At 42.6% G+C, this 26,030-nt stretch overlaps 1 protein-coding gene across 1 annotated transcript in view; it reads left to right on the top strand.

Moving 5' to 3' along the window:
- Positions 1-26,030, top strand: part of SGSM2 (small G protein signaling modulator 2) — a 328,957-nt gene that overhangs the window by 285,398 nt on the left and 17,529 nt on the right. Inside the window, exons 14-20 of the mRNA XM_066598602.1 lie at positions 2,867-3,012; positions 15,477-15,605; positions 18,827-19,009; positions 22,041-22,448; positions 22,570-22,694; positions 24,852-24,934; positions 25,464-25,573. Of these exons, the coding sequence (XP_066454699.1) occupies positions 2,867-3,012; positions 15,477-15,605; positions 18,827-19,009; positions 22,041-22,448; positions 22,570-22,694; positions 24,852-24,934; positions 25,464-25,573 (1,184 nt within the window). The remainder of the gene's footprint in view (positions 1-2,866; positions 3,013-15,476; positions 15,606-18,826; positions 19,010-22,040; positions 22,449-22,569; positions 22,695-24,851; positions 24,935-25,463; positions 25,574-26,030) is intronic.

Below are 26,030 nucleotides of genomic sequence, written 5' to 3'. Positions count from 1 at the left end.
TGAATAATTTCATTTGAAAACAAAATCTGCTTTTCTATTGCCTTTCAGTTTTGACTTTAGCAAACAAATGATTCATTGTTACCGCAGCGACATCTCACTAAATTGGCTTATTCTAATGGGCCTTCTTTAGATACATTTATTCATTGTTTTACAATGTGTTGAAAATATTAATCATGATTTGATCCGGCCTTGTTCTGCTATTGTTATTTCTAAAAAGAGTGTAAAACAATCATAATCTCAATAGTTTGACTGACTAGTTAAGAAACTGGGATCAGAATAATGTGCTCTATGTGCTACTGGTGTGAAAATATACAACGCAGATATAGAAAGAAGAAAATGAACATATCTAACTGTGGAAGAAAATCACACAGAACAAAACTAGTTAATGCAGGATATTTTATATTATGCAGGACTTAGATAGATGATAGATATTAGAGATGAGCGAGCATACTTGCTAAGGACAATTGCTCGATCGAGCATTGTCCTTAGCGAGTATCTCCCCGCTTGGAAGAAAAGGTTCGGCTGCCGGCGTGGGTGACAGGTGAGTTGCGGCCATGAGCAGTGGGGAGCGGGGGGGCGGGGGAGAGGGAGAGAGAGATCTCCCCTCCGTTCCTCGCCGCTCTCCCTCGCCGCCGGCAGCCGAATCTTTGCTCCCGAGCGGGGAGGTACTCGCTAAGGGCAATGCTCGATCGAGTAATTGCCCTTAGCGAGTATGCTCCTTCATCTCTAATAGATATCTAAGGGTAAATCACAACACATTTTACAAAGTTTCTCGAGACAGCTTATAGCCTTCACTGTTGCATACATCTGCCATTGATTGCCATTACAATCTGTTGGTATATACTGTAGAATTAAAAGTTTTAATGCATTCCAGTACAGTTAGGATTGCCGGATCCCAACATATCCCAACTAAACGCATACTAAAAAGACACCTTTTTGACATACATTTGGCAATTAAAGTTAAGGGACATGTTGATGTGTCAGAAGATTCTTCATGAGTATATGTCAACCACACTCCACAGATGTGATGTGAATTGAGCCGATTGCATGTTTTTTCAGGTTTAATAAGTAGACAAAGAAAAACAATCGGCCAATGTCTGTCATACAGGCAAAGCGGTGGAAAAGCTTGGCCAACAAGAGTTAAGGACTGATATATCTGACCCTGCAGACGTCTTACAGACTGGGTTGGGAGTAGGAGTTCCCCATGACTGTAAAGATTTTTCAGTGGTACCTCCATAATATTAAGATTGGGAATCAAAGCTCTGTAGGCTTGTGAGGCAATGGGCTAAGAGGAAATACTTGTGTCTTACTGGGAATGGGACCTTCGAGAAATCTTTCTCCTTAATCCTAGGGGTTCTATTTCAGGTTCTGCTGGGAAAGGTTGTTTTTAATCCTTAAGGGGTTGTCCTACCGTATCTCCTATCTAGAGTATAGATGATAAGTGTCTGATCTGTTTGGGTCACATTGCTGGAACCCTCACCGATCACGAGAACAGTAGCCCTCAGTCACCTCTCACAATAGAGGGGCAATTACATATGCACAATGCCACTTCATTCATCACTATGGGACTGATGGAGATAGCTAAGTGCTGTACTTGTATTACTGGGCCATAGCATTACTATAAATGGAGCAGCAGCACACATATATCACCACCATTCCATTCATACAGGTAGAATAAGGACTCCCATTCTTGTGATAAGTGCAGATCCTAGGGGTGAGACCTCAGTGTTCAGACACTTATCCTATAAACAGGGAATAAGTTGTTTTGGTGGTACAACCCCTTTAAACAATTTTCTACCCCAGTGTCAACAATAAACTAGAGGCTGCCTTATTATAGTTAAAGGGAACCTGTCACCACCTAGGAGAACAATAAGCTAAGTTATGGTGCTTATAGAACAGGTTCAGAGAAGTCCGGGGGATGTGCTTTTTACCTGGCTCCCCGTTCCTGTTCTATCACTCATGGAAATCAGCACATGGTGACTCACCTGTATAGGCTGTGCATGCACACATTTTAGCTTTGCTGTTCATTGGTTGTGACAAGTTCCCTTTAACCCTTTCCAATCCACTGTCTGATGTCTAAGCACATTCTGATTGAAGGCTGTATAGCTCTGATGTCTTTTCTTTACCTTTGTGTATTTGAATGGCCAGAAAACAATCTTGACTGTTTAACAACCACTTCAGGACTGCTCATAGACTATAAACATCTAGGCAGTCCATATCTATCTCCACAAGGACATTTTAAAGCATCCTTGCAGAGAATCCCCATAGAAACCCCTCCTGTGATCTTAATGTCTGATGACAGCTGAGGTCACAGGGCTTTGCCTGGAGACCATTCAGCATTGGCTCCTGGCATGTGATGGCTTTGAAAAATGTATTTTGGGAAAATTCTTCCAAATTTATAAGCCTTGTAACTTCTGGGAAAAATAAAAATAAAAGTAAAAAAAATGGCAACATAAAGTGGCCATGTGGAAAAACTTCTAACTAGCCTTTAATTAAAGAGTGTTCGAAACTCATGATCGTTTTAGAGCATATTCAGATGACCATAATTTCAGCTCCTTTTTCTCTCTGCGTATTTCGCAAACCATGCACGGACCTATACCAGCCAGTTTGGACTAATGGTCCGTGAGAAAAAAAAATTGCTGCATTTCCTATTCTTATGCAAGAGTAGGGTATGCAATATATGCAGCTCTATAAACATCAGTACATGGAGGACATCCGTGCGCTATCTGCGTTTGTGTTCAGTTTCTCAGGCAGTACATGGCTATGGCCATCTAAATAAGACTTAAAGAAATACTAGTTTTTATATTTATTAACATGTTACTTGACATCGTGTGTTTAGGTTTTTCCTTGTTCTGTTTCTCTGCAGGGCTTGCTTACTGTCGCCATTTGTCTACTGTTCGAACACATCTCTCGGCCCTTGTCCATCACTCAATAGTTCCCCCGGACAAACCTACTGATGCATCAGGTGGCTTAACCAAAGAGGTGTGGAGCAAATATCAGAAGGACATGAAGGTGAACTTGATCTCCTATGTCTACCTTACATTATCAGTTCTATTCTAGGCTGTATTTAGACGTTGGGTCTTTAAACCAAACCAAAAGCTTAACCGAAAGAATCACACGCTAATTTACAGCAATTCACCAAGGTTTTTAGTGCATTGACTTTAATGGAAGCTGTCCATGCGGGAGCCACAGTAAAATGGAGCATGCTGCGTTTTTACATCCATGAGCGGAAACCGCAATTAGTTTCCGCTCGTATGTATTAAGAATCATTTTTTCATAGCATGCTATGTAGGGTTATTGCTGCGGAATCCGGAGGCGGATTCCCACTCTGGATTCCGCAGAAAAAAAAGGCCCACGTGCATGAGGCATTAATTTGGTAATTGATGTCACTTTAAAAATCCATCAATACTTGAAGTTTTCAAGTTTTATATAAATAAATATTATCACTGTAATAAACATTATTACTAGAGATGAGCGAGCATGCTCAGTTAGGGCAATTACTCGAACGAACATCGCTTTTTTCGAGTAACTGCCTACTCGTCCGAAAATATTCGGGGGGCGGCGGGGTGGAGCAGGGGTGGAGATCTCTCTTTCTCTCCTCCGCAACCACCCGCTCACCCCCAAGGCCCCCGAATCTTTTCGGACAAGTAGGCAGTTACTCGAAAAAAGCAATGCTTGTTCGAGTAATTGCTCTAACCGAGCATGCTTGCTCATCTCTGGTTATTACACAAGCATTAACGGCACTCATATACTACCGGTAGCACCCTTGCACAAATCTCTCTGGTAGTTCGCAACAATCTATCAATCTGAAGTCCAGGCTGTTTCTCTAAACGCTAATCCATACACGTGTATTTTTGGTTTATGTACTGTCTATGTTTGCTGAGAGACGCAGAAGAAAAGAATTGGGGTCTGTTTGAGGGTTTTTTGCAAAAGTAAAAAAAAACATGACATACAGAAGTAAAAAAAACTGACATACAGATTGCATATAGACGTCATATGGAACTGCACATGAATGAACACACACAAGTCTTTAAATGCTTGTGTGATTCAGCTTGATGTACTCCTACACAGAGTAGTAAATACAGGGTGTCAGACCCTCTGGTACATGTAATAGGTTGCTAGCCTGCATGGTGCACTACATGTACCAGAGGGTCTGACACTCTGTATTTACTACTCTGTGTAGGAGGAAACACTAGGCAGCCCCCCCCCCCTCTATGTTAGGAGGTTGTATGAGTGGCTGTTTCATTGGTGTCCTCCACAGGTGTAACTGGTTGCCTTATTTGGTAGTTTGACTGCCTGCATGTTGAGGTGGTGCACATGTCTGCCCTTCTGTATCTGGAAGTATATGGCCGTTTTCAGTGATCGTTTTAATAAGTAGAACAGGTGGAAATCTTTCCTTTATAATTTATCTATGTACAGTTGCAATCAAAAATATTCAATCCCCAATGCAAATTATGTTTATTTCTCAAATAGGTGTAGTGTTATTTGCCAAATTTACAAACTTTCAGCTGAGTACAAGAAAACAGGCAAACAAGATAAATTTAGATAGCTCAACACAACTAATATAACAAGTGGTTTCTCCAAATTAGACATGAAATTCAATTTTTAATGGCTACTGTAATTTCAGAGTAATTCAACATCCTTCAATGGAATCCCTCGTGAAAGCACACATTTGCAAATCAGGCAGTCTCAAGCACACCTGATGCAACTAATCAAGGGCTTCATTAGTTGCATCGGGTGTGCTTGAGATGCAACACATCAAATACCTGGAGTAGCTAGGGCTTTGTTGACTGTGACATATGATTGACATATGATTGCATGTTAAAAAAAAGGCTAAGTCAAGAGAGTAGTCCAAAAAGTTAAGAGAAGAGGTCATTGCCTTGCATAAACAAGGAGAATGATACAAAAACATAGCAAAGGCATTGAATGTCCCTAGAGGTACAGTGGGAAGCATAGTTTGCAAGTTCAAGGTTAAAGGAACACTGAATGCAATTCCGACATGGCAGAAAGAGGAAGATGTCACTGGATGCCACCAGATTCCTGAGGAGGCAGGTGGTCAAAAACCGTCAAGTGACTGCACTGAGGTTTCCATTTACACAGTAAGATGCATACTAAATGCTGTCATAAACCCAATACATACACTTTTACTGACCCAAAAGCACAAAAAAAGACTACTCCACTATGCTCAAAAGAATATACTAAGCCAGACATATAGACATTTCAGGATTTTGTTTTGTGGAGCGATAAAACAAAACTAGAACTTTTCTGATCCGCATAATACAGTTAACAAGTCATATTTTTATCCATATCATTCCTCTTAACATTTTTCAAATGTTTTTCAGTACATTACATGGTACAATAAATGGTATTATTACAAAATACAACTTGTATGGAAAAAACACAGTCCTTACATGTCTTGATGGAAAATAAATGGAAAAATAAAAAAAATTATAGTTGCTGGAAAGCAGCGACAAAAAAAAGCGACAAGAAAGAAAATGAAAAATGTCTCACGAGTGAAGGAGTTTAAGTTTATTTCCATGCAATTATATTCCAGGACACCTTTATTTATTTTCATTAACTTCTTTATTGATTTTAATCATAACAGAAGACAAAAACTTGTAAACTTCTAGGCAGTATTACAAGCTGAAAACATTGGTCTGACCGACACATTGCTAATGTCTACCATTATAATGTCACCAATCTTCTTTTGTCACAATCAAAGCCAGGAGATGTATAGAAAACTAACAACTGAGCTTCCAAGGTTGCAAATAGTTGCTTAACTTAAGAATTCATCACTACTGTCAAGTTTTCATTTGTCGGGAAATATATCAAATAATGCGTCATTTACCCCACATGGTGAACATCATCAGAAAGAAAAATAAAGAACGCCAGAATTACGCTTTTTTGGTCACTCCGTCTCCATGAAAAAATGTAATAAAAAGCGAACCAAAAAATCATATGTATTCCAGAATGATATCAACGGAAACTACAGGACGTCCTGCAAAAAATGAGCCTTCGCACAACTATGTAGACGAAAAAATAAAAAAGCCATGCTGTCAGAAGATGGCCACAGGAAATAATTTTAAAAAATTAAAATTGTGCAGCAAAAAAGACAAACTATATAAGTTTGGTATTGTAGTAATCATACTGACCCATAGAATAATGGTATTAGGTCATTTTGTGTTGCCATAGAAACAAGACACACCCAAAGATGGCGGAATTTAGTGTTTTTTTTCCATTTCATTCCACTTGGAATTTTTAAAAAAGTTTTATCAGTACATTATATGGTACATTAAATAGTCCCATTAAAAAATACAACTCGTCCCTCAGACAGCTACACTGATGGATAAATAAAGGAGTTATGATTTTTTAAAAGGGGGGGGGAGTAAAAACAAAAATGGGGGAAAAAAGGGCCATGTCCTTAAGGAGTTAAAGGGAAGCCATTATGAGGTAGACCTTTTTAAATGAGAATGTCATAAAATGCGCTAATAATGTAAGCTAGTATGGAGGATTGCACCTAAATGACCCCTTCTTTGTTGATTCAGTAGTCCCAGTTATACCATAATTCACTTGTACTCTCAGTTGTTGGTCAGTCTGACCTGCGGAGAGTGTTCATGTGTTAACATATTTCTGCCTCTTCTTAGAAACACTACATTTGGGGCACCATTTTGAATTTTATTTGAAATCTTAAACATTTAACATTCAAATGGAAGAGAGAAGAAGGGTGGAGCGAAGGAGTTTATTATTTCCGTATAGACAACAAAGTGTAAGGTGCTGCCTGCCCGCTGTTCGCCAACTGTATAAACACGGTGATATTTTGCTTAAAGAAATGCAAAACTATGGCCATAAGGCGTATGCCTTTTAGTCAAGAAAAGTATTACCGGTTCTCCTTTATTAATTTTACTAAAAACAGCCGGTCATAACGCGTTTCGAGGACGCAGACCCTTCTTCAGATACGGCTGTTAAATAATAAAAGTATGTACATTAAATAGTATAAAACAAGTAAAGTATGAAATAAATATATAGTAGTATGGGAAGAGGGAGACAAAAAAGACAAAAAAACGGAATATACAGGATTTAATGGAACAACATGATCGAAATGAAATGACAAATGAGTTTTTTTCTTAATTTTTATAAATGTCTAAAAAATGAGAAACATGCTGAGGAAATAAAATGTTTGTTAATACGTCCCGGGATTTTTGTTGTGGAAAGTCTCAACAAGGAGGTGAAACAGAAAAAGAATACAATAGGAGCAGTAATGTGGCTCAAACTATTTTCCATTGCTACATTCTCACAAATAATTACATACATAAAATGCTTAAATGAATGAAGTTACAAAATCAGATAAAATGATGATACGATAAATGAATAATTGATGACAGAAATAAAAGGGGAGTCAATAGTAAAAGAAAGGAGACTAGCCTCCTTCCCACGAGCGTGACGGGGTCCGCCGCGTAATATTACGCAGTGAAGCCCGTCACGGCGCCCCCCAGAGCCCCTATACTTACCTGCGGGAGATAGCGTGAAATCGCTTCCCCGCCCGCCACCGCCGCGTCACCGCCCGTCACCGCCCACCACCGCCGCGTCACCGGCCGTGTCACGTGCACGGCCGGCCGTGTCACGTGACGCGGCCGGCCGCGTCATTTGGCGTCATATGACGCGCGGCGGTGGGCGGGAAAGCGTTTTTTCACGCTATCTCCCGCTGGTTACAGCGGGAGATAGCGTGAACGGACGGCTTCCATTGACTGCAATGGAAGCCGTCAGTGCGTACAGCCCGTCCTCACCCGCAGAAAATAGAGCATGCTGCGGGTGAGGACGGGAGAAATCGCGGTGCGTAATTCCGCGCTGGAATTACGCATCGTGAGCATTGTGCTATTAGGTTCAATAGAACCTAATAGCTGCGGGCAACGCAGCGGATTTTCGCCGCGAATTACGCGGCGGAAATCCGTTCGTGGGAAGGAGGCCTAAGGACTCAAAGCTGTATAAAAAGGATCTAAGCATAAAAAACAATCCTTTGCATAGTTTACAAACAAATGTGAGTAAATTAAATAAAAGTGGACATGAAGACCAATAAACGAGTACATGAATAAATCAATAGAAGTTAATTAAAGTTAAACGTTAATTAATAAAATGAAGATAACTATCTCTTAATAAGTGTAGCATATATTACCAGTAATTAGAGATGAGCGAACGTACTCGTTAAGGCAAAATACTCGAGTGAGTATTGCCATTTTCGAGTACATGCCCGCTCGTGAGAAAAGATTCGGGGATCGGCGGGGGTGATCGGTGAGTTGCGGGAGTGAGCATGGGGGAGCGAGGGGGGAGAGAGATCTCCCCGCTCCCCGCCCCCCACCGGCCCCCGAATCTTTTGGCACAAGCTGGCATGTACTCGAAAATGGCAATACTCGTTCAAGTATTTTGCCTTAACGAGTACGCTCGCTCATCTCTGCTTGTAATGTTTCTATCTGCAGGAGTACAGTGCACAAATGGTTAAAATTTTTATTAAAATAAATCAATAGATAAATAATTGGTTGGAAAAAGATTTTTATAAAATTTGTAAAAAGCTAAAAATATGGGGAAAAAATCTGTAATTTTCCACAGCTATTCCATATATAGATAATAAAAAATAATTAGCAGTGCGGCAGACAGCAATTGTGAACACTGGAATGATGTGTGCGTGTTTATGTAAAAAATGCATAAAGGCTAGTCCAAAAACAAGAGTTTATTTGAAAACTGGTGTGCAACATAGCGGGAGGCAGCCCTAATAACCGGGGGGGGGGGGTTATACCACTGATGGCTATGTGAATATTCATGTAATACAGGTGCTACATTATTAGTGGTGAGTGAGCGAAGAGAAAGGGTGTCAGACTTACTGGGGATGTGAATGACAGGACTTTCCACCACACAATGAGGAAGAAACACAGGTGCTTACTGGTTCACTTAGAGGGGATTATCGGCAGCGGTATTGGCGGGAGTTTTTTTTTTTACTAAATAGGCTGCACATGCTATGCGCATAGAACAATGAAACGTTGCAGGCTGTGTTAGGTGCGCAAAAAAAAGCGCCGCTCGCATCTGCTAAAATCGCGTGAACGGGCAATATTTTATGTGCATAAAGACCCGAGCTTCATGCGCATTAAATTCGCCTGTTCACTGGAGCAGTTGCGCTTGGAGAAGCACAGCTGCTCCAGGACGAGAGGGTAAAGAAACCCCGCAGGGCTTCAGGATTTCCCCATAGCAGGGAGAGATGGAGTGGGGCTATGGGTTAATCCTTCATTGCTCCGCTCTCTGTCCCTTGCTATGGGGAAATCCCCCATAGCTCTTTTCTCTGTCCCTGCTATGGAGACCCCCAAGGGATATTCGTATTGCACAGACAAAGTGGGCAGGGCTAGTGAGAGAGGCGGGGCTATAGGGATTCTCACAGATTCCCCATAGCAAAACATAGAGGGGTGGGGCTAGGGGGCTGACCCCTCTAGCTCCACCCCTCTTCCCACGCTCTCGGGGAAAGCCCTGTAACCTCACCCCCCTCTCTCTCCGCTATAGGGAAATCCCTTTGGGAGAGAGGGGGAGGGAGTCCCCTACTGCCCCCGCTGCTGGGGAATTGGCCAGCAGGGGTGCAGGACGAATATCCTGCAGCTTGCAGCAGGGCATTTAAAAGGTACTGCCCAGAAGCACATTTTAAATGCACCATTGTAAATCCCTGTTAGTCCCCGTGAGGATTAACAGAACCCTCGCGGAGTCCCCTCAATCTTGCGGGGACTAACAGGAGTTTATAGCAGGACATATAAATGTGTTTCTATTCAGCTCTCTTTAAATGTCCTGTGGTCAGCAGCGGGCAATCCCAACACAGGATAGCCAATGTTCTATCTTTGTTAGATGCGAGCTGTTTTGCGATACTACTTTCACTCATGTGAGTGTTATAGGAACCCATTGGTTCTTTTAGAGGCGCTCTTTTTGAGCACCCAAAAACAACGCTCGTCTGACCGAACCCTTAAGGTGGATAGTAAGATTATGTATGTAGAGGGGAAAGGGATGCTGGCAAGGTTGTAATACTTTTCTTGGCTAGAAGTGTTGCGCCTCAAGCTTACGGTTTTCTATTTCTTTAGCATTGACTTTTTTCAGTGCCTTTTTTTTTTTGCTAAGAAAAATTCAAAACCGCATCACTTTTTTTCCCATTTATACACAAGTCATAAATCATTCTTGGCAATTTCCTCTTTTTACTTTGCACTTTCTTAATCTGTTTTCCTGACAAGATGAATTTGCTACATTAGATTTGATATCAAGCATCCTACTAAAAAAGAGAATGCTGGGGCATCCTAAATCATTAAACTCGAGATTTATCTACTGGTTACACAAATTTTGTTGTTAAGAAGAATGAGCATAATGTATCTCAGTGTTATAACTTCGCTGACTTTATCATTTTGTTTTAAACCAATTATTTAAAGTCTATTAGAAATAAGACCCGGGGGCACATAGGACCTCTGGAATCAAAACACTTGCAGGCATCTTTAGCAATGCCAAAAAGTGTATATGAGCATCATTGAATGGCTGTATAACTCATAGCAAAGATGCTAATTTAGAGGTTACTGCACCAGCACCTCTGGATTCAGCCTGGCCATGTACTATAAGGTCAATGTTTGATTTGAATGGACACCATGAAACACTACATTTCCTAGAAGATTCGCTCCGGGGTGGGAGGGAGGACGTGGTGTGCAGAGGGAATAGGTGGGGGAGGATGTGGTAGGGGGGTGGGGGTCAGTTGGGGGGACACACGACACAATAGGGAAAACACACTGACTAGAAGGTTAACCTCTAACCAGCCTAGTGTTTGGCCGCTACAACTTAATCAGGGAGCCTGGTGCCCTCGAAACCGTGAGGCCGGACCAGGTCCCCTGATACCCTGCTGGGGAAAAGCGTGGAAGTACACCGAATCAGCAAGGTCGCCTCCGGGCTCTCAAGTCTATTAACCAAATCAGTGTAGGTTCCTTTCTTTTACGCTCTCGCCTGGGAGCTCCAGGCCGCCGCCAATGAGGGATCTGCTGTGCGGGGGAACAATTGCGGGAACTGCTGTTATTATTGTCCACTTTTTGTGTGTCCGTTTTTGCTTGTGGATACTTTCTGTCGAACTATCAACGGGGGAAACGAATGGAAACATAGTCAGTGAGTCCCATGTTCTGTATATATGGTGTGTAACTTAAATTCCAGGACTGGGGTGTTGGTTTCTTCATCTTGGGAGACTCTTTTGCTCAGGGGATTGTGGGGGCAAAGTCCATTGGTTCGGTCCAATCCGGTATTGGCACCTCTGGGACCTCCAGGAACCTAAACGCTCCTTCTAGGTCTGACGGGGATCTGACCGTGAAGATGCGCCCTCTTTTTCGTAGGATCAGATGGAAAGGGTGACCCCATTTATATGTGGCATCTGCTCTGCGCGCTGCCTCAAGCAGGGGGCGGATCAGTCTCCTGCTGTTGAGAGTCAGCCTAGAGACATCGGGCAAGATGGTGATCTCCGCTCCCTTGAATTTGACAGGGCCTCTTTCCCACGCCAGCCTTTGGATTTCTTCTTTCTGCCTATAGAAGTGCACCCGGCATATTACATCTCTCGGCATATTGTTGTTCCGTGTTCTGCCTCCTAGCGTCCTGTGGACCCTGTCCAACTCTATTATTCGGTCCTCCGGCCGCTGCATTAATTTATTGAAGATGGCCGTTACACAGTCATGCAGCGCATCTGGGGGTACGTCTTCTGGTAGGCCTCGCAGTTTTAAGTTGTTGCGGCGCCCCCTGTTCTCGATGTCATCGAGATGAAAGGTCAGGTCTCTAATCTGTCTTTGCTGTCTTTCTATTGTTAGAGAAAGTTGTTGAAAGTCCGTAGTCGAGACCTCTGGGCTTTCTTCAAGGGCCGCAACCCGCTCTGTGAGTGCCTGTACTGTGTGACTGACTGTCGCTATGGCTTTGTCATGTTTTTCTTCAATGCGTTGCAGTTGCATCTCGAGGTCTGTCTTGGTGGGTAACGCGCGGATCATGACCCACAGGGCTTGCAGTGTTTGAGAGTCATCTGCAGGCGGTGTTATTAGGTTGTCGGGGGTCGTCGTTGCAGGTGGCTGTGTGAGGTAAGGGCCGGATGGTGACTGGCTATTGCGGGGGGGTCGGGGGCCCTCTTCTCCTGTAGTGTGGGCTGCCTTTTCTTTTGCGGGTCGTGTGAAGACGTCTGCCTCAGCGCCTTTGAAGTGGGGTTGTCCCTTACTGCCATGCCCCAGGTTGGATGTAGCTTCCTTTCTCCCTGTGCGGTGTATTGGGCTAACGTGGTGGTCCTGTGGTGTCCCCGGGTCTGCTGCCCCCTTCCCCTTACTGACCTTCATAGTTGTCCCTCCTGGGAGTATCGTTGCTGCATCTGCTGCCTGCCGGGGTCCCTTCACCTCGTGGTGTCTCGGCGCCATGTTGCTTAGGGGAGGGGGGGGGGATCTTCTCCCGTCCACAGCTTCTGCATGTGGAGCCTCTGCTCCCCGGTCTTGCTGCTGGGTGTGCTCCGTTTCCCTGTGCAAGGGTGTACAGGTGTCAGCCCCGTTCTCCGTCCCCTTTTCTGTCACGTCCGGCGCCTCAGCCTCGCTGGCGGGCTTTCTGTGGGGACCCGGCGCCATGCTGGTGGGGTTTGACAGCTCTCCCGCGGCGCCCAGCACCGGGGAGCTCTTCTCCTCTCTCCGCGGCTTCTGCTTCACCTGGTTGCCTGGCGACGGCGTCCTCCTCGTGTCTGCCGCTGTTGCAGGTAAGGGCACTTCTTCTTCCCTGCGGGGCTGCGGGGCAGGCACCACGTGTGCGCCGGCGGGATTTCGCTGCGTCCCGGCGCTTGTTCCGTTAAGGAACCTGCTGATGGGTGATCCGCGGGACTGCGGCTGGCTCACCCGTCTCTTCCCCATCCTGGTCATCCTTCTTGGGTCTCGGTGGCTGGTTTATTTCCCCGGTTTTGGAGGCTAGCGACGGCGGAGCTCCGGAGCCTGCGACCTCACGCTTCCATGGCTAGCCACGCCCCCGAAACACTACATTTCCTAAAGTTCTCCTGTAGCAACTTCCACAGAGAAAGTGGTAGGCTGGAAACAAAACTTCACCTGGAAAAAAATCATTGCCTGGCAATATAAGCTGGCTGTGGGGGTAAGTTGCGATATCAGCACTGGCCCATAGGTAACAGTGGTAAACTTAATTCTCACTGGAACTCACACAACTTAACCCTATTTTGTACACTGTTAGTCAAAAGTCTTTGGACACCATCAGCAATCAGAGTTTTTAGGGTGAATACTAACTAAACCGCGAGAATATTGTGTCACTAAGTGCGCCCACCCACTGGCGATTTTTTTTTCTTTGCGTTTTGCGTTTTTTCTCAAGAGCAATTAGAATTGAATGTACTCCTGTCCACTGGCGTTTTTTTTTGTGTTGCGTTGCGATTTTTAACATAGGAACTGTCAGTTGCATATGTGTCCTTATTTTTCTCCTAATGCACCCATGAAAGTCAATGGAAATTAATGGAAAAGCCGCGAAAACGCGGCAAAAAACGCTGCGAAAAACGCGCGGAAAACGCGGGGAAAACGCTGCGTTCTTCACGCACGAAAATCGCAACCGCCAGTGGGTGGGCGCCCTAACAGATAACTTTACTGAGCGTTAGTAAACAGCGCCATTTCCAAATGTACCTCCTAAAGTTATACAATTGACAACATCCTGCTCGTCACTGTGTGGTTGTCTGTGTGCTCAGAAATACTTTTGCTGCGTTTCTAGTGTCTTATAGGGACCTTAGCAACTTAAAATCAACTGTAGAAAAGTGAGTGACAAGTATTTGATAACAAGAATCGAGGGAATTATCATTCTAAGGAATCAATGTGGTCGTAAAGATTCGCAGTTGGTAAATCATATGAGATGGCTCTCCAGCTGCAAGCTAATGTAGACGAAGAGACGAGGACCGTAATCCATGCATAATTCAGCAAAGATGGTCTTTCCATTCATGACAGTGCCTCGAAATTGAAGATTCCTAGATCCACTGTTGCACACATCATCAAGCGTTTTTGTGAACTGGGACCAAGAAAGATCTACCACAAAGTGGGAGGCCTCGGGTGACTACAAAGCAGAAGATAAGTCCATCATGCTGTACTCCACAGGAGATAGATAGTGAACTGCTCCTGAAGTTCAAGCAGATTTCAAGCTACTGAAGCCCACGATAAACAGGTCTTTGTGGGAACTATGAAGAGACGACTTAGATCATCCGGCCTCTTCAGTAGAGTTGCTGTGCAATAATCACTTTTCAAGACAGTAAATAAAAACTAAAGACTACAATGGGTGTAGAAACACAGTGATTAGACTATAGAAGATTTTTTTTAACAGTGTTGTAGATGGATGAGTCCAAATTTGAGGTGTTTGGGAGCAAAAGAAAAATATACGTATGTCGCTCTGTAAGCGAAAAGATAATTCCCAACTGTGTTACGCAAATGTCAAAAATGGTGGAGGGTTGTCATGGTTTTGGTGGCATTTTCTTATGATGGAGTGAGTAAACGGTTTAGAATTAATGGAATTCTCTAAATTCGCTAGATTATCGCTAGATAATGACCCAAAGCACACCTCAAAGCTTTGCGAGACGTTAGTGAAGAAAGAAGAAGGGAGTACCCGGAAAAAAATGGAATGGGCACCACAGTCACTTGAGCTAAACCTAATTGAACTTCTTTGGGAAAAATTGTATCATGAAGTGAGGAAGCAGCGTCCAACCTCTCAAGAAAGCCTATTGAATATAGTACAAGCCTCATGGAACCAATTGTAACCAACCATTTTACAATATCTAGTCAATAGGATACCTAGAGTAGTCTAAGGTGTTTTAAAGGCTAAGGCCTCTTTCACACGGGCAACAAAATCTCACTACAAATCACATGTATGTGAAGCCCATGGGTTTCCAATGGGTTCTTTCACAGGAGAGCTGTTTTGTAGCCTGAAAGAACCCATTGGAAACCATGAGCTTCACATACATGCATTTTGTAGTGTTTTCTTTTGCTTTGACCAAACATACATGATCTTCTTGAATATTTTCGACCCTTAAACCATAAGTGTTCATGATGTCCAAAGACTTTTGACAGTGTATTAGATTTGCCAGATATACAGTAACATATGTGAAAAATGCTCCCCTCCATGCCCTTCCCTGTGGAATGACACCGAAAATAAATGAGCCTCGGTCTTATATGTAGAGCTGGGTATGAGCTGGTCTAGCACACTCATCAAGTTCAATGTGAATAAAGGGCAACTTGGGTTCCGGAGGGATGTTGTTTCTGTTGCCATCAGTTTAAGAACTATTTTGTAATTCTGGCCCACCAGAGGTAAAAGGTAGGTTTGTAGCACTGAATGCTTAGTAGCCGCTTTAAAAAAAATTGTTCAGTATCTGTTCATATAAAATTTGTACTTTTTGAACCCAGGTGTTTAGATCGGAATATACTTCAGATATTTTGTTTTTGACACAGAATTACAAAGAACTAGAGCTGCTGAGGCTGGTGTATTATGGAGGAGTAGAGCATGATATTCGCAAAGAAGTTTGGCCTTTTCTACTTGGGCATTACAAGTTTGGTATGACTAAGAAAGAAATAGACCGAGTAAGTATTTGATTTTTTTTCTCTACTTTCAAAGCTCATAAAACTATTGTTCATCTTAATATATCACTTAAAAAAGGGTTTCCCATTAACCCCTTCCCGCCCCATGACGTAAGGGTACGTCATGGCAGGCTGGTACTTCCCGCAAAATGACGTACCCTTACGTCATCGGGATAGCGCAAGATCATGACTGATCTTGCTCTATCCCGCAGCGGAAGCCGCCTGTCAGTGATAGCCGGCCTCCCGCTGCAACAGCAGGGGGCATCGGAGATGCGCCCCCTGCTGTTAACCCCTTCCCTGCCGCGATCTAAGTAGATCGCAGCAGGGAAAGAGTTTACAGAGGGATAACCTCGCGAGAGCCTGGCCTGTCGCCATGGCAACAGGACGCCAGACACTGGCGTCCTGTAGTGCCAATGATTATGATCGCTGTATAAGTAATAAGGCATGGCAGGGCAGTAGCCCTGCCATGCCTTATCACAGCGATCATAAGTGCTGTGCTGCAAGTCCCTCAGAGTGACTCAAATAGTATAAAAAAAAAAAAGAAAAGAAAAATGTAAAAAAAACCTTTTTTGTGCTTTTTCTAATATTAGCATAAAAAAAGGTAAAAAAAATTTAAAATGCCATATATTTGGTATTGACGCTTCCGTAATGACGTGTACAAAAAGTTGAACGCGCTTTTTATTTTGTACGGCAATAAAAAAATGCAATAAAAGTGATCAAAAAAGCTGTACATTCCCCAAAATGGTACCAATAAAAACTACAGCTCGTCTCGCAAAAAATAAGTCCTCATAGAGCTCCGTACATTGAAAAATAAAAAGGTTACAGGACTTTGAATGCAGCGATAGAGAAAAAAAAGCTTTCCAAAAAAAAACGTTTTTTATTGCAAAAAAGTGGAAAAACCTAAAAAACATAAGAATTTTGGTATCGTTGTAATCATACCGACCCACAGAAAAAATGTATTGTGTCATGTATGCTGCATGATTAAAGCTGTAAAAAACAAAATCTCTTCTCCCCCGTACCCAGGCAGAGTGGTTGCAGGAGCCTCAAAGTCATGTTTATCCCTTTAAGCCAGTTTGAGCAGAGTGACTGCATTTCCCTGTTAGCCATCTGCAGCCTATCCAACCTCCTGCTTAACATATACAGAAGCACGTGCAGAGGCAGGCTTAGGGTGACTACCCACTAGCGTTTTTTTTACTGCGAAATTCGCAGCGTTTTTTTTTTCTGCAGGGGTCTTTGGGTTATGGGACTTGTAAAGCTAAAATCGCGATCGCGCAGAATCGCGATTTTGCGCGATCATCGATTTTAACATTACAAGTCCCATAGACCCCCTGCAGAAGAAAAAACCCTGCGAATTACGCAGTGAAAAAAAACGCTAGTGGGTAGTCACCCTTACTGTAGAAAGTAGAAAGCTCTGGGACAGAGGCCAGGGACTTGCTCCTGTTCCACTGCTGAAATGATCTCTCATATGGGTGAGAAATCCCAAAAATGCAGTCATACATCATTGACGAAATTAGTTGAGGTCCTAAAGAATAGGGCCTTGGGTTGAATGCATGAGCCTTTGTTGGATCCACTTTATTGGCCCACTTTATTTTTTTATTTGTTATGAAGAGATATGTAACATATTGGTATTTGCTCATTGTCTTAACTATTTTTGTAAGCAGAAAACAACGGAAATAGGGGAGATAAAAAAAACATAACTATAAAGCCACATGAATGTCTGAATGTCAAAACAATTGTGTAGAATCGAGGTGAAATGACAAAGTAGAAGTGTTTGTGTGGGAATGGGGATTATTAATCTATCCTTTTTTTATTACTAGCCAACTGCCTGGTGTAGGCATTAATAATTCAGTAATTATGGTGCATGAGAGTAAAGCAGTCTCTCTTTTGAAAACCTTCTTGAAATATACATTACATTAAGATCTGCTCACTGTAAGGTTGGGACTTCACATAGTCGTTTTATAGTTCGAGAACCCCACTTACAACAGTACTACAGTTTAGCAAGCTTCACTCTCAGTAGGAATCACTGCAAAGTTTAGAATGCCTTGCTGCAACTTGCACTCAATTCCCCCATGTTTTTCCCTATTGCTATATACTTTATGAGACAGTTGCAAAGCAATCTCCTGAAAGTTCCATGTACATCAAACTTGAAGGAGGTATCTCATCCAGACAACCTCTTTTCAACTCAAGCCATGGGTCCAGCCTAGAAATTCTAGAAATTTGCACCAAGAAAAGCTGAAGTTGGCCATACATTTCAGATGTACATGTAGTATCATAGACTAGCCATTCAAATGAATGCCTGGCCATATGTAGTGCTTTGGTAGCTCAGATCTACTATGAGAGATGCTCTGTTACGTCTGAGCAGGACGCCAAATTACCTCGTCGGGATAATAAAAAATTGTTGTACCAAAGGATGGATATACACACGTTAAAAACTCTTAATAACATAACCAAAAATGGGAAAGGGAAATCTCACCTTATACACAAACACGGTTAGAACAGCTTGACAAGGGCGGCCCTATGTCTGGAACCTAGGGGCTATCCAAACTGTCTCTATGTGGTACAAGGGGGTGACAAATGACAAATGTAAATGGCAATAGACACATCAAAACTGGGAAGCAGATATATTACATCAGTACACAGTATTAAGATCATGGACTTTTCTTGAAAGAAGGAAATGCCAGGAGAATATGGACCGGACCACAACTCCACCTTGCAGAGGAATAACCAAGGACCTCTGAAAGGAGGGGCCGGAATTTATATACTATAATAAAGGCTGATTGGCTAGCTGGGGATGTGACCTCACTGCTGACCAATCGAACTCCACAATAGCAGAAACATCTTTACACATCTGTGGCAAGCACTGAATGACAGGGTGCATGCACCAATGTCACATTCACATGGGCTGGGCTGATATCAGTCCAGATCTGCTTCTAATATGTTATATCTAAAGGTCATTTTCTGGTTAAACAACTAATTTTGAGTATTCCTATTGACTGTATCTGTTGAGCGACAGAAATTGGAGCTGTCATGCTACAAAAAGATTGTGTGTAGCCCCAGCCTTAGTACTATTGGCATAAAAATGACTGGTTTCATAATTACCGTTATTACCAATGTGGAAGCTAACACATACAAAAGTGATGTTCATGAGGAATATATAAAAATCTGTCATTTACTTGCAGTTATTTGGTTGAAAAATTATAAGTGTTTTTTGTTCTTAACTGAAGGTTGATGAAGCAATTGCTTCCAGGTACCAAAAAGTGATGGCAGAGTGGAAAGCCTGCGAGGTGATAGTCAAGCAGCGGGAGAAGGAATCTCACTCAGCCATTTATGCTAAGCTGTCATCCGGTAGTAGTATTGACAGTCATGTGCAACGTCTGATCCACCGAGACTCTACCATTAGTAATGATGTAAGACACTTGGATTTTTCCTTTTGTTTTATAAATTGTATTCACATTATGTCATCACCTATTTGCATATATCATCCCTTAACCTTTCTAATACTGCGTATTGATTTGTGTAAGGCGTGAGACCCGCAAGATTAACTGGCATGAGAACAGTACGGCTTACCCATCTTATTAACATGATTGTGTGGAACCAATGTTTGAGCGTACGGATGGCAAATTGTTTGGTGCATGGTGTTATGTTATATCTAAATAACATTGCCTAATAATGTGCTTAGTTGCCCAGTGGCCTAGCATGAATCCCACCATGAGCAACAGCTGCATTCAGTTTGCATGTTCTCCGGTGTTTGTGTGGGTTTTCTCCGATACTCCCACAATTAACTGAAAGGTTAATGTATTTTGTGTGTTTTCAATTTTCTCTTCGAAAGAAATTAGTTTTGAGTGATGAGAATTTCTGTACAGCACTGCAGGATATGTTGGCGTTACATAAGCAATGGAAAAAAATTAAAGGGATTTTCCAGGCAATTTGTATTGAGGACCTATCCTCGGGATAGATCATCAACAGTTGATCAGCTGAGGTCCATCCCTCAGGACCATGACCGATCAGCTGTTCTGATGCCCGTTGTCACAGGCAAAACAAACAGTGTATGGAGTGGAAGCGGATCTCTATGACCCCTGTATAATGGCTGGTACTGGTAACTCCAAGTACAGCTCTCAATTAATGAGAACTGGGACTGCAATTACTAGTCCCGGCACTAAACAGGAGTTGGAGCGATTTGCTTCTTCTCCATTCCCCGTATGTTTAACTGGTGGCATGACAGCTGATCGATTGGGTTCCTGAGCACTGGACCCCAGCTAATCAACTATTGATGATTAGAGATGAGCGAGTATACTCGCTAAGGCACATTACTCAAGCGAGTAGTGCCTTAGCCGAGTATCTCCCCGCTCGTCTCTAAAGATTCAGCTGCCAGCGCAGGTGACAGGTGAGTTGCGGCAGGGAGCGGGGGGGGGGGGGGGGGAGCAGGGGGGGAGAGAGATTTCCCCTTTGTTCCTCCCCGCTCTCCCCCGGCGCTCCTCGCCCCCCCCCCCCCCCGCCCCCCGCCGGCCCCCAAATCTTTAGAGACGAGCGGGGAGATACTCGGCTAAGGCGCTACTCGCTCGAGTAATGTGCCTTAGCGAGTATATTCGCTCATCTCTAATCATCAATAGTTGATGAAGTAAAACCCATTTGAAATAAAACCCATTTGATGGATATAAAATGAAATAAAATGGATAGATGAAGGGAACAATGAAATGTAGGAAATGTTATAAAAGTTGAATTAATAACAAGTGAATCATATAAAACTAAAGATATATGAGTTATATAAAGATATATAGAAATTAAAATATTGTTAAGAGAGAGAAAAGAACGATTTACACATCCACATGTGTAATACAATGTAAAAAGGTGAAGTTCCCTGGGGCAAGCACTGAGTCGTGACCGACTCCTAGGGTGAAATCACATTGTGTTGTTTTCTTGGGAGACTGTTTTTGCGGAGTAGTTTGCCATTGTCATCTTTATGTGCTAGCAAGCTGGGTACTCATTTTACTGACCTCAGAAGGATGAGCCGGTGACCTGAACCATGTGGGGATTGAAACCTCAACCTTCAGGTGATAAGCAAGAGCTCAGGACTGCATTCTGCTGCCTTAACACTCTGCGCCATGTGAGGCTCTGTATCCACATGAAGTTTGGGAAAAAATGTAACCCTAGTTTTATTGCAATGTAATAAACAACGGTTGCATCTCACAACCAGCAGCACACTCTCTGCTGCACAATCAATCCAAAAATAATACGTTAGCACGCAAAGCTTCCATAAAAAAAGTTTCTATATTTTATTCATTACAATTAGAAAGAGGTTACAGTACAATAGAGATGAGTCTCCAATGTGCAGCAGACAGGCAAAAGGAAGGCATACAACATATCAAGTTCATAGAATTAAATATATGCTCAAAAAGTGCACGTATGCAAAATTATATATCAGCAAACATTTAATCATATAAAATGACACATTAAGCATACAAAGCATTGAATCTATGCATATAAGCAGCAGTACATAATGTGTAAAGCCCACCTTACCACCTGCACGTACACGTGTCAGGGTGCAGGTGGTTAGGTGGGCTTTATGTCCAGCGCTTTTTTTTCTCTACATGTATTCCATGTAATTGCACATCCTCCTGAGAAGGTGTGACATTTTGTGGACTGGCTGCCCCCCCCCCCCCCCACACACACACACACACACACACACCCCAGACTCGTCAATAATTGATCAATCTCACTCCCATATATAGAAGCAAGGGAGTAGAAAATAAATTAAAATTCCCAAACCAAAACATCGGTTTATAGGCTTTGGTTCTCTCAAGTCCATACTCCGCTCCCTCTTTTTTCCTCTCATCTATCATTAGCTTTCCTCTGCCTGGACAGCCCTGCCACTCCTATTCTGCAAATGGCCATTAACGAACCGGTATGTGACACGGCCCTGCTCATCAGTTCCTCCCGTTGATATTGATACTTACTATAGCTGTGCCATGTTCTGGAAAGGAAACTTACGCTGTACATTTCAATGTGAAGCGCTGATGGACAGGGGCAAGTCTGGTGCCCCACTGGCCATTTGCAGGACAGAAGCAGTGGGGTGTCTGTGCAGAAAAAGGGGGAGTAGCTTTAAAAAGTAATAATCGATGCAGAACTTCACATTGCATTAGTTACTGTACTTGCTCATATCAACATTATCCACTTTCCTGAACTAATTATAAAAAAAGTGGCCAACCCCTTTAATGTTATGTCCTCTGTGTGCAGTGATAACAGAAAATATAATAACCTAAGTAGGTTCAATATGTGAGCCTTGGTGGGCCCAAGAAACTACAATCCTACACTGTTTATTCTCCTAACTAGTAAGTGTAAATCATGCATATTAGACGTGGTCTTTTAAAATAACGCAAAATCTCTTATTTCATGTCTTATTAATTCTTATTTCATGTCTGTTAATATTTTGTTTCTCAGGTTTTTATGTCTACAGAAGAAATAGATGTGACAGACAGAGATCTGAAATGTCGGATTGATAAAACATCCACCCACACCCCTACGGCTGGTACTCCAACTGCTATAGTGGCAGCTGAGCCACAGCAGTCTGTAGAGTTTGACTCTCCAGATTCTGGTCTTCCTTCTTCTCGAAATTACTCTGTGACCTCTGGCATCCTTTCCAGCATTGATGATCAGCAAAGCATATGTTTTGAGGAAGAAGAATCAAGCACAGAGTCTGATAGGACAGAAATGAGTTTAGGTCCTCCAAGAAAAACCAAGGATGTTCTCAAGATGCAGAATTCTATATGTGAAGAGCAACTTTGCTCCCAACTAGAATATTTAAACAATTCTGAGGACATCTCTTCCATGTGCCCTACGTCGTATACAGTAAGTGGTGGTAGACTCCATTCTCCACTAGTACTGTGGTCATTTCATCACCTTGTCTAGATAAATTGTGTTTGAATTTTTCTGGTTTTGTCTTTTTAAGGTTATGTTCTCTCTGTTTTAGATAGAATTGATGGACACAATTGCCTTAAACTTACATCGAATTGATAAAGACGTCCAGAGATGTGATAGGAATTACTGGTATTTCACACCGGATAATTTAGAAAAGCTTCGGAACATCATGTGCAGGTACATCATTTCTGGAAACTTTATCTTTCTATATTTGTGCTATAAAATCTGTTATTCTTCTGTTCTGTCAAAAATTACGATTCTTGGGTGTAACTCGCATGGCGCAGCATACGGACACCCCATCCGTGTGCTATGCCAGGTGCAGGATACCACACATTACATGTCCTATTATCTGCAAGACTTGTACGAAAATAGGGCAAAAGCGGTTTTTCAAACTCAGACTGTCAGTCCGAGTGAAAGATCACTCACATGAATGAACTCCTCCAGAGGAGGAGAAAGAACACAAAATACAAACTTCATGCAGATGTTGTCCTTGGCCAGATTTGTACATAGGACCCCAGCGCTGCAAGACAACATTACTAACCACTGATCCACTGTGCTTTTTCTGACACCTTCTTCCTCTTCCAGAGGAGAAGTAGGAGAGGAAACACAAAATACAAACTCCATGCAGTTGTTGTCCTTGGTCAGATTTGAACCTAGGACCTCAGCACTGCAATACAACAATGCTAACCATTGTAAATTGTAAAAGAACTTGTAGTCCTATTCAATAAGTGTTATCCTGCAGTTGACTTTTAATCCAGTGAGGGGGAGCTTGAATGGAGCTGCAGCTGAGCATGTGTGCTTCTACATTCATTTCAATAGGCCTGCCATAGATAACAAAGTGCTTGGCTGTCTCTGGTAGTCTTAGTAATATGAATGGAGAAGCAGCGAGCATGCTCAGCTGTAGCTCCATTCAAGTTACTCCTCACTGTGGAGGAGGTGGGATAAAGGAAAAGACGGGGACACAGGACCCCTATTCTAGGTGCGGGACTCAGCAGCGTGACTCCCACCAGTCAAACTTTGATCACCAAAAACATATTGTTGGGAATCACTTTAACTCTCAATACTATACAGTAAAATAATCATGTGTGTGTGATGACCGGGAATTGTGTGGACTGTGCAGTGGATTGTAGACCTAAACACTTGCCACGCTCTCCAACTCGTTAGTCACACAGGGCTAAAAGGGCATGGGGTGATAATGGTCAGGTGCACTGAGACTGGCCTCTGCTCCCTGGAGTAAGTGGTATGGTGCATTGTGCCCCCCAAATAAAGTCCAGAGAGTCAGGAGAGGAAAATTTAAAACTCACCTTTACTTGTAATGAAAACATCGCAGTACAACATTCATAGATGAAGGCATATTCCTTGAAAATTAGCAGTTTCACTACTGGTTGTGGCTGTAATCCCTCTCACGATAGCTTGATGCTCTGTACACTCATGTGATTCCTCATGGCCTTGGAGTCTCCTAGACCTCCTTACTGCACAAATGTGAGGTGCTCACAGCCCTGAAGTCTGTAGTTTTCCATAGGGAGCTTTTCCATTAGTTAAGCCAATCCGGTGGTTTCCTGTATCTTACGTGTAGTAATTCAGGTGTCAGGATAGCAAGCCTGTCATCTACTCAATAGTAGGCCTCCACATTTGCTCCTCCTAGGCTGGAAGTTAAGCAGGTAGTAATGATCTATAGGCTGTAGAGATGAGTGAGCATACTCGCTAAGGCTAACTACTCGAGCGAGTAGTGCCTTAGTCCAGTATCTGCTCGCTCGTCTCTAAAGATTCGGCTGCCGGCGCGGGTGACAGGTGAGTTGCGGTGGTGAGCAGGGGGGAGCAGGGAGAGAGGGATCTCCCCTCCATTCCTCCCCGCACTCCCCCGGTGCTCCCCGCCTGCCCCCGGCACCCTCGCTCATCTCTAATAGGCTGTCATTACTGAAATGGAGACCAAAGCTGCAAGCTTTTAGCAGATCTTCATTTGTTTCTAGAATCTGTACCGGACAGAATAATGTAGTCAACTATTCTGTCCGACACAAATGCCAAAAGCAAACAGAAACCTGCTTAAGTAGAGACCAAAGCTTGTAGCCCTTAGTAATGGCAGGCCATGTTCTGTCTAATGTTCCATCTGAATGTATTTTGGACAGAAACTATACACAGGTTCACAAACACAATATGAACCTAGCATCAGTCTGTATCGCAAAACATGTGGCTTATATCAGCAATAGTTACACCGGCATAGAGGGAGGTTATGCCCGTTTTCGGAATGCACATCAGTCAAATTAAGAGGTTATTCTAGTAACAATGTGTAAAACGTCCAATGATTGAATCCTGCTGTTTTCATCTTTAATCCAGCTATGTGTGGGAGCACCTGGATGTAGGTTATGTCCAAGGAATGTGTGACCTGCTAGCTCCATTAATGGTGGTTTTAGATAATGGTAAGTAACACTGCACTAAGCACAAACCATGACACAATATACTGTATATGTGTAATGTAAAGAAATAGTAAAACTAAGCAATACAGAAAAGAAACACCAGAAATACTTTCCATTATATCATCATTTTCTTTGATACTATTCTGATTCCAATTTTAATTAAAATTGCAATGTATATTCTGTCTCCTTTGTTCTTGTTCTATTTTTTATTACCGGCAGCATCTATTTTATCTCCACAACCTGAGCTTAGACTATGTGACTTATAGGTTTATGAAAAGGGGTACAGCAAAAATAAATCTGCTTTCAAGTCAAGATAATTGTCCCATTAATAAGCAATCATCTGATTAGTTGCTACAGTGTTGTTCTCCTTTCCACATTAGTTAGCTATACAATCACTTGCAACCCAATCAAGTCATGTTGCATTATTTTTGGTTGCCCCCAAGCAGTTTTATGTTACTTTCCCTTATATCAGTAGTGGAGTAGCAGGATGTTCAACTTTATTTTGCTATATTACAATATATTCTGTCTACAGATTTAATGGCATACAGCTGCTTTACACAGCTTATGAAGAGAATGACTCAAAACTTCCCAAATGGAGGTGCCATGGACATGCACTTTGCCAACATGAGATCTTTGATCCAGGTAAGTTATAAGTTCACCCTAGGTAAAAACTTGCACCGTTGAGTTAAATACAGGAGTTATGTGCTATTGATAAATATGGTGTATTGATGGTTGATGTACCAGAGCCAACGGCAACTTTTGTGTTTAGCCAGTCCATATAGCATTGATTTTCAATAACAAAGCCTGAAATAAAAACTGTATATAAAAGAACAATGTTGTAATTCACAAATATAAGCCTAAATTGCTGTACTTTGGAATAACAGAGAATGGTTAATATTTTATCTACATATGCAGTTTGGGGCTGGGGATAATATGATTGTAATATTCTTCAATTAAATAACTGAAAAAGACCCGAAAAATATCTGCCACCATGATCACCAGCTTATCTCCTATATCTACACGGACTGTAATAGCAACTCACTCCTAAGCCACATGAAGTGTTTCTCATCTCTACTCCTGCTAAACACGCCATAAATAT

Source organism: Eleutherodactylus coqui, chromosome 4, assembly GCF_035609145.1.
Source record: "Eleutherodactylus coqui strain aEleCoq1 chromosome 4, aEleCoq1.hap1, whole genome shotgun sequence".
NCBI classification, from domain to species: Eukaryota; Metazoa; Chordata; class Amphibia; order Anura; family Eleutherodactylidae; genus Eleutherodactylus; species Eleutherodactylus coqui.
Note: the sequence above shows the minus strand (reverse complement) of the source record. Positions and strands in the feature narration are given on the sequence as shown.